Source organism: Scatophagus argus, chromosome 2 (genome assembly GCF_020382885.2).
Source record: "Scatophagus argus isolate fScaArg1 chromosome 2, fScaArg1.pri, whole genome shotgun sequence".
NCBI lineage: Eukaryota > Metazoa > Chordata > Actinopteri > Scatophagidae > Scatophagus > Scatophagus argus.
Genome location: NC_058494.1, coordinates 12,297,667 through 12,305,991, shown reverse-complemented (window position 1 = coordinate 12,305,991; position 8,325 = coordinate 12,297,667). Strand labels below are relative to the sequence as shown.

At 47.1% G+C, this 8,325-nt stretch overlaps 4 protein-coding genes across 4 annotated transcripts; 2 read left to right on the top strand and 2 right to left on the bottom strand.

The window, feature by feature from the left end:
- Positions 1–140: 140 nt before the first annotated feature.
- LOC124070273 (histone H3) lies at positions 141–997 on the bottom strand. The gene has a single exon (XM_046410018.1). The coding sequence runs from the start codon at positions 939–941 to the stop codon at positions 531–533; it is 411 nt and encodes a 136-aa protein (XP_046265974.1). The 5' UTR covers positions 942–997; the 3' UTR covers positions 141–530.
- Positions 998–1,258: 261 nt separating this feature from the next.
- On the top strand, positions 1,259–1,718 carry LOC124070283 (histone H2A-like). Its single transcript, XM_046410045.1, has one exon. It carries the CDS (start codon positions 1,317–1,319, stop codon positions 1,701–1,703), a length of 387 nt encoding a protein of 128 aa, XP_046266001.1. The 5' UTR covers positions 1,259–1,316; the 3' UTR covers positions 1,704–1,718.
- A 1,253-nt stretch (positions 1,719–2,971) lies between these two features.
- On the bottom strand, positions 2,972–3,699 carry LOC124070267 (histone H1-like). Its single transcript, XM_046410006.1, has one exon. It carries the CDS (start codon positions 3,619–3,621, stop codon positions 2,995–2,997), a length of 627 nt encoding a protein of 208 aa, XP_046265962.1. The 5' UTR covers positions 3,622–3,699; the 3' UTR covers positions 2,972–2,994.
- Positions 3,700–7,699: 4,000 nt separating this feature from the next.
- Positions 7,700–8,162, top strand: LOC124070288 (histone H2B 1/2). Its single transcript, XM_046410060.1, has one exon. It carries the CDS (start codon positions 7,740–7,742, stop codon positions 8,112–8,114), a length of 375 nt encoding a protein of 124 aa, XP_046266016.1. The 5' UTR covers positions 7,700–7,739; the 3' UTR covers positions 8,115–8,162.
- The last annotated feature ends 163 nt before the right edge of the window (positions 8,163–8,325 follow it).

The window sequence follows — 8,325 nt, the reverse complement described above, 5'->3', positions numbered from 1 at the left end:
TGAGGGTTTGTTCTGTGACCCTGAAGTGTCAAACCAGTGACTGATAAAAAAAGTTCACTTCATCCAAGTAACACGTTTTCCAAGTTTATAACGTTTAAAAACAACTGAAACTCAAATCACTTTATTTTTATTTGAACCTACCTGGTTATAAAGGGATTGATACGTATGCTTACTCACCACTGGATGGCAGCAATGCGCTGAACATTTGAGTGGGAGATTAAAAGGGGAAATCAGAAACTGGCTGAGGAGCAGCTACCAGCCAATGCTGACCAAATACACGCTGTAAACGCGGAAGTAGGAACTCATCACCAGTTAGTAGCTATTAGTATAATTCATGCTTCTGTATCTGTATACACTATTTTCCAATAAACAGACGGATGTGAATATTACGATAAGATTTGTTATAAAATATAGCATCACCGTGTAATCTTGAATGCCCAACTCCACACAAGCAACAAAGAAAAAGCTCTCAAATGAAGAGTGAGGTGGCTCTTAAAAGAGCCGTTGTGGTTTGTACAGAAGCAGACAGTTTAAGCTCTCTCTCCGCGGATACGACGGGCCAGCTGGATGTCTTTGGGCATGATGGTGACCCTCTTGGCGTGGATGGCGCACAGGTTGGTGTCCTCAAACAGACCGACCAGGTAAGCCTCGCTGGCCTCCTGCAGAGCCATGACAGCGGAGCTCTGGAAACGCAAGTCGGTCTTGAAATCCTGAGCGATCTCTCTGACCAGGCGCTGGAAGGGCAGCTTGCGGATCAGCAGCTCCGTAGACTTCTGGTAGCGACGGATCTCCCTCAGAGCCACGGTACCGGGCCTGTAACGGTGAGGCTTCTTCACACCGCCGGTGGCCGGGGCGCTCTTACGAGCAGCCTTGGTGGCCAGCTGCTTCCTCGGGGCTTTGCCACCGGTAGACTTACGAGCAGTCTGCTTGGTTCTTGCCATTATTACCTCTTCGTTTCTCTGAACACGAGAAAATATAGTAAAGACAAGAGAGGAGGCGACGCTGCTCTTAAGCTGTTGGGTCGGCTGGGAGTTAGTGACGCTGCTGCAAACCTCCGGCCCCGATTGGTTAAGGGCTCCTCTTGACGCTCAGCATCGCCTGGAGGAGCAACCCACCGCCCGAGTCCCTGCTGCTCATTGGAGAAAATCAGTTCAAAAAGTTCGCCAAAATGCAGAGCGGCCGCCCTCTGATGGAAGCCCCTTTTCTGGTTGGTCTGGTAGGATCCGTCCCGCGCACTGCGCAGACATAAAGCGGAGGGTTTGCGGGCTTGGAGTTTCAGTTTCTTTGAGCGTAAACTCGAGAAAGTATCTTCCAAAATGAGCGGACGTGGTAAAACCGGAGGAAAGGCCAGAGCCAAGGCAAAGACCCGCTCTTCTCGTGCCGGTCTGCAGTTTCCAGTCGGTCGTGTTCACAGGCTTCTGCGTAAGGGCAACTATGCAGAGCGTGTCGGTGCCGGCGCCCCCGTCTATCTGGCGGCTGTGCTCGAGTACCTGACCGCTGAGATCCTGGAGTTGGCTGGAAACGCTGCCCGTGACAACAAGAAGACCCGTATCATCCCCCGTCACCTGCAGCTGGCCGTCCGCAACGACGAGGAGCTCAACAAGCTCCTGGGCGGAGTGACCATCGCTCAGGGTGGTGTGCTGCCTAACATCCAGGCTGTGCTGCTGCCCAAGAAGACCGACAAGCCCGCCAAGGCCAAGTAAATCTCAATATTTCTGGAAACAACCTCAAAAGGCTCTTTTAAGAGCCACACACTCAACTTTAGAGTTATGTTCCTTTTGTGTCTCTGAACTGTTGTACTATATATTCAAAACTGTAGCTGTCTTGCCCACAATGGACTTAGAAGATTGTTGAAGCTAAGTGATGCTATTTTAATTAACAGATGAAAAGCATGGAAAATAATATTACCACAACACATACAGTCCAACAAAACATTGAAGGAGACCTTATTTCCTTTTCTAAATACACTGAACGTGATAAATCTGATTCTGTGCATGGGCTTGAGTCCTGACCCTGAATCCCATGGGTCAAACAAGTCATGATGTTCTTGAACCATGTGTTTCAACATGAGCAGATAGAAAGATTAAGACCCTACATTAAAAAGAACTGACTGACTTGAAGCTGGTGGCAGCATCACAGCTGTATGAACTGCCACACTCATACCAAAGCTGTGCAGGAGGTTTGTGCAAAAGTAAGTTCAGCACAGCTCATTAAACGGAGGCTACAGGAGTTGAGCACACAGTGACTGGAGGGGGCTGCTGTTATTGTTCAGTTTGTCAGAGATATCTGTGACTCTTGGGGGGGGGGTGGGGGAAATATGCAAGCTGATATGAGAAATAGTGGAAAAGAAGTTGCGAGTCAGTTTCAAGCTTGTCATTTCATCAGGACACCTCAGGGCATCATGCAGTTCTAACTCTGGGCTTCCTGCATTGACAAGTCAAACTAGATAGAAGTAGTGGGAAATTCAAGAAAACTGCATTAATTTTACCCATCAATGCCTGTTCGTGGGTCCTGTGGAGAACTGGGAGTCAAACCTACAGCATTACGAGCACACAAGGCTACAGGTTTGAGTATTGTGTCTGGTGTTTGACAGTGAAAACACACAAATGTGTGTGTGTGGAAAGCTAAAGTTTAAGTGTTTTACTTAAGTGGTTTAGGTGATGGGGCCTTCAGCGAGTGGGGCACAACTCTGAAGTGCTTACTGCTGTGTGGTTCTGTGTGTTGCCTCCTCTCCTTTCATTGCAGGCAGACACAAAAACACTGTTAAGGCAGTAAAGGCAGTCATCCACATGTCTTTCATTCTGGTTTTTATGGGACAAAAGACTTGGTTTGGTTTCAAGTGCAATGAAAAGGCTTAATGATTTTCTAATGTGGGCTTATATTTGAATGTCTACATGACAACATGGGGAACAGGAATAAGCTCAATAAAGCTGATTTGGGTGGCTCTTAAAAGAGCCTTTGGTCAGGATGTTTAGTCCTCAGAGTGATCGAGGCTCACTTCTTCTTGGGTGCTGCTGCCTTCTTGGCTTTGGGCTTGGCAACTTTCTTTGCTGCAGGTTTCTTGGCTGCGGGAGGCTTCTTGGCCACCTTCTTAGCCACCTTCTTGGGACTCTTGGTAGTCTTCTTGGTGCTCTTGGCTACTTTCTTGGGCGTCGCGGTTTTCTTGGCCTTCTTCGGGGACTTCTTTGTGGTTGTGGCCTTCTTGGCTGCTACCGCAGCTTTGGGCTTCTTAGCCGCTGTGGACTTCTTGGCTGCGGGCTTCTTGGCAGCGGGAGCGGCTTTCTTGACTGGCTTCTTTGCTTTGGGCTCAGCCGCCTTCTTGTTCATCTTGAAGGAGCCGGAGGCCCCGGTCCCCTTGGTCTGGAGCAGAGTTCCCTTAGTCACCAGGCTCCTGATGGCGATCTTAACGCGGGCCTTGTTCTTCTCCACGTCGTAGCCTCCGGCAGCCAGAGTCTTCTTGAGGGCGGCCGCGGACACGCCGTTCCGCTCCTTGGAAGCGGCCACAGCTTTCACGATGAGGTCGCTGACGCTGGGGCCAGCCTTCCTCGGCTTGGAAGCCTTCTTCTTGGGCGCTTTGGCTGCCGGAGCAGCGGCGGCTGGAGCTGGAGCGACTTCTGCCATTTTACTTTATTTTCCTCAGTGATGTGTTCACGACAACGAGCGTCTGACTAAACTGTTGAAGAATCCAGAGCAGGAGGCGGGCCTTAAACACACCATGAGAACCGTGGAGAGTGAAGTCAGGCCGTGGCTCCTCGGAGCGCTGTGAATGTCCTGTCACTTGTGTTTTCTCCTCATCCATAAAAGAGTCCAAACTAAACGTGGGAGAAGTGCTGAAGGCTGACAGTGACGGGAGCCGATAGCGGACTCGTGTCTCTTCGCACTGAGGTCATGTAGAGCTCGGATGCTGTCGGCATTTTGTTTGGGGAGCCTCCAAACCTCACACATTCACCGTCGTGGCCAGCGCTGCTCGGCGACTTTCCCCACTCATTTCTCTCCTAAAATGTTTTAAAACTTACCGGAGCTCCACCAGAAGTCGTTTTTCAGTTGCCCCCCGTTTTTGTTCAGAGACTCGACGTAAAAACATCCATCAGTTGGTGATCACGTCGTAATAAAGTGAAGTTGTTCTGGCAGCAGCAAACACACTGACGATGGCCGAAGCTTTATGGCGCCAGACTTCCTATCAGAGCTGCTCGACGTGTTTATGAACATTTTTTGTATCCAAGACTCCTTTTAATGCAAATAAAATGTAACATACACGTTGACAATTAAAAGACAAATGTCTTTAGGCAGTATAATAGTTGTATTTAAATGTAACAGCTGCTTGGTTGATATATTAATCTTTGCTGAATACTTCGTTAAGTGTCACACAACAGTTGCAGTCTTCTGCTGATGCTGAAAGTGAGGATTTTGACTTCTAGACTTTACATTGCATAGAGCTAAAATAAACTATTTGAATTTTGTCCTGCCAGCTCAAGTTTGATCAAACATGATCCCCAGCAGAAGTAAAGATGGAGCTGATTATGAAAATGATACTGACATTCAAAGGGATTCAGATCCACACTTTTGACCTGCTGTACCAAAGTTTTAATGCACACCACTACAACAACAACTACTACTACTACTACTACTACCACCCTGAGCCATGTATTAACTTTCCCATGCTCCAAGCAGCATGGGAAAGTACTTTTGTATTACTGAAATTGTATTATAAATATGTAAATATGTATTATAAAATATTTCAAAATGGCACACAGGCTGAGAGGATTATGAGGCATAGACATGAAAGTGTATAGTTTACATTATTTTCCCTTTGTTACACATGCTATGTAAATGAAAAGAATTTACTGTTAAAAGCAATGCAAATTAATTTATAAATAAAGGTGCAGCAGGAGTGCCACCTGTGCTCAAGCAGCTCCCTTGCCTGTTATCATAGACCCCTTTTTAAACCTTAAATTTTTAAAGAATTTTTAAAGAATTGTGTTTGGATTTCAGTCTTTTTTTCTCAGTTATCACTGTATTATGCATGATGCGCTAAAATGGCAATCTCTACTATCCATTTCACATGATTATAAATATTATTATATTTATTATTAATAGTAGTAGAAAAAGTAGTATTCAAATATCAGTTAAACAACAGGAGGTTTTTACTCAGATCGTTACAGCGTAACAAACACCAAAGATGCACAACAGGGACCCCTCTCTGCCTGAAGCTCTCAACAACTTCTTCGCCCGCTTTGAGGACCCGGACGCCCCCCTCAGCACCAGACTCACCCTCCTACCTGCTGAAGAGCCCCTCAGTGTGACCCCAGCAGAAGTGAGGAGGACCCTCCAGAGGATAAATTCACACAAAGCTGCAGGTCCCGATAATATCCCAGGGCGGGTGCTGAATTGCTGTACACATCAGCTCACAGAGGTACTGACGGACATCTTCAACACCTCTCTCCAGCAGGCGACGGTCCCCACCTGTCTGAAGACCGCCACAATCATCCCCATTCCCAAGACCTCCACAGTGACGAGCCTGAATGACTATCGGCCAGTAGCGCTCGCCCCGATAGTCATGAAGTGCTTTGAGAGACTGGTCATGGCCCGCATCAAAGACTGCATCGACGTCACTGTGGACCCACACCAGTACGCATACAGAAAGAACCGATCCACAGAGGATGCCATATCTTCTGTGGTCCACACAGCTCTCACCCACCTAGAGAATAAAGACTCCTATGCCCGCCTTCTCTTTGTGGATTTTACATCTGCTATTAATACAATCATTCCACAGACACTGATCCACAAGCTCAGTGCTCTCGGACTGAGCTCCACCCTCTGCAACTGGGTCCTGGACTTCCTGATTCACAGGCCGCAGACCGTGAAGATCCACGACAACTCCTCCTCCCCCATCACCCTCAGCACCAACTCTCCCCAGGGCTGTGTGCTGAGCCCCCTCCTGTTCATCCTGCTAACACACGACTGCTCAGCACAACATCCGAGCTGCCTGACCGTGAAGTCTACAGATGATACAGCTGTGGTTGGACGCATCGCCAACAGCGACGAGTCCTACTACAGGCAGGAGGTGGAACACCTGGAGGGTTGGTGCAGAGAGAACAACCTCTGCATCAATGTGAAGAAGACTAAGGAGATGATCGTGGACTTCAGAAGGGGCAGACATCTCCCCCTTCCTCCCCTGTACATTGGAGAGACAGCGGTGGAAGTGGTCTCCAGCTTCAGGTACGTGGGTGTCCACATAACAGACGACCTCACCTGGAACAGCAACACTTCCTACCTCTACTTCCTCAGGAGGCTGAGGCGTGCCGGACTGGGGAACTCAGTCCTGACATCTTTTTACAGATGTGTGGTGGAGAGCGTCCTGTGCTCCTGCATCACTGTGTGGCACGGCAGCTGCTCTGCAGCAGAGAAAAAGGCTCTGCAGAGGGTGGTGAAAGCTGCACAGAAGACTGTGGGACACAGCCTATCCACAACCACGGACAACTACACCTCCAGGTGCAGGAAAAGGGCCTCCTGCATCATGAAGAACCCCACCCACCCCTCACACAAACTGTTTGGCCCTCTCCTCTCAGGCAGGAGGCTGCAGAGCATTAAGAGCGGGACCACCAGACTGAGGAACAGCTTCTTCCCAGAAGCTGTGAGACTGTTGAACTCTGGAGGTCCTCTGTAGCCCCTGCTGCTACCCCATATCTTACACCCCACACACACACATACACACACCCTTTTCCCAACAACCACCCATGAAACATTGCACAATGCAGCCATTTGCACAGAACTCTGCACTACTCATTTCATTTGCACTACTCCGCCATTTGCACAATACCGCAGTACTGCTGTAAATATTGTTGCTCCCTGTTCACTGTTTATATTATTCTGATTGTTTTTTATATTTATATAGTGTTGTTTTATATTTACAGCATCAGGTATTTTGTTAGGTTATTGGGCTTATACCGGGACCGGGGAAACTAATTTCGTTCCACTTCATGTTTCTACATGTGTGAAATGACAATAAAGCTCCTTGAATCCTTGAATCCAAACTAGCTTAACCCTCCTGCAATGATGTTCCCGGGTCAATTTGACTCAGTGCATAATTTATTATCCAAAAGAAGTCTGAAAATAATAATAATAAAAAAATCCCAATAAGCGTTGTTAATATTTAATTACTAACTCCATTACTCTCTATTCTATCAATATTTAGTGAAATGGTGTTCCTTACCTCTCACAGATAATGGTTCAATTAGGATAATGTACATGTTCAATGTTTTTTTTTTTAATGTTTCACCACTTTATTGCTTTTGAAAGACCAACATATAAAACACAAAAGTTTTACATAACTATTCAAATTGACCTGAACAGTATCCATGTGATATGTGGGTTGCTGCAAATACGTGAGATGAATGTTGATTACAGGCAAGCAGAAGTTTTTTCTTGTCCTTCAAACTTTCTAACGGGTCAATTTGACCAGTAACATAACAAGAGGGTTAACAATCAACTAAACTTGTATTTTCTGTTGGTCAAGGCCTGACTACGGCTTTCCAAGAGAAAGCGCTTCATATTTGACAAAAACAAGTTGCCATGGAAACACAACCCTCCACAGCGTGAGACAACCTTCAACCCCCAGTGAGCAGATCGACCAATTACAGGAGGGGGACTACACAGTCGTGTTTGCATGCAGGCCATATAAGAACAGTTGCTGTAGGCTATGTAACATCTTTATCGCTGGGATAACCAGAGCAGTCAAGATGCCCGAACCAGCGAAGTCTGCACCGAAGAAAGGCTCCAAGAAGGCAGTGACTAAGACTGCCGGGAAAGGAGGCAAGAAGAAGAGAAAGACCAGGAAGGAGAGTTACGCCATCTATGTGTACAAGGTGCTGAAGCAGGTCCACCCTGACACCGGTATCTCGTCCAAGGCCATGAGCATCATGAACTCCTTTGTGAACGACATCTTCGAGCGCATTGCTGCTGAGGCTTCTCGTCTGGCTCACTACAACAAGCGCTCCACCATCACTTCCAGGGAGATTCAGACCGCAGTGCGTCTGCTGCTGCCCGGTGAGCTGGCTAAGCACGCCGTGTCTGAGGGCACCAAGGCTGTGACCAAGTACACCAGCTCCAAGTAAACAACCATCCGTCTTGTGACCAACTAACGGCTCTTTTAAGAGCCACCACTTTGCTATTAAGAGCAGGTGTTTCTTTCGAGTTACAAAAGAACTGTGTTCGTGTGTGGAACCTTTAGTTCCATGTATTTGAAGAAAATTGAATTGTAAAAATGAATGTACTTTGTAAGCGATAAAACATTTTAATTGGTCATTCATTTGGTTTCCTCAAAAA

What these genes read in the sequence shown, in the direction of transcription:
- LOC124070273 (XM_046410018.1), bottom strand. Translation starts at nt 941, where the DNA reads ATGGCAAGAACCAAGCAGACTGCTCGTAAGTCTACCGGTGGCAAAGCC.
- LOC124070283 (XM_046410045.1), top strand. Translation starts at nt 1,317, where the DNA reads ATGAGCGGACGTGGTAAAACCGGAGGAAAGGCCAGAGCCAAGGCAAAG.
- LOC124070267 (XM_046410006.1), bottom strand. Translation starts at nt 3,621, where the DNA reads ATGGCAGAAGTCGCTCCAGCTCCAGCCGCCGCTGCTCCGGCAGCCAAA.
- LOC124070288 (XM_046410060.1), top strand. Translation starts at nt 7,740, where the DNA reads ATGCCCGAACCAGCGAAGTCTGCACCGAAGAAAGGCTCCAAGAAGGCA.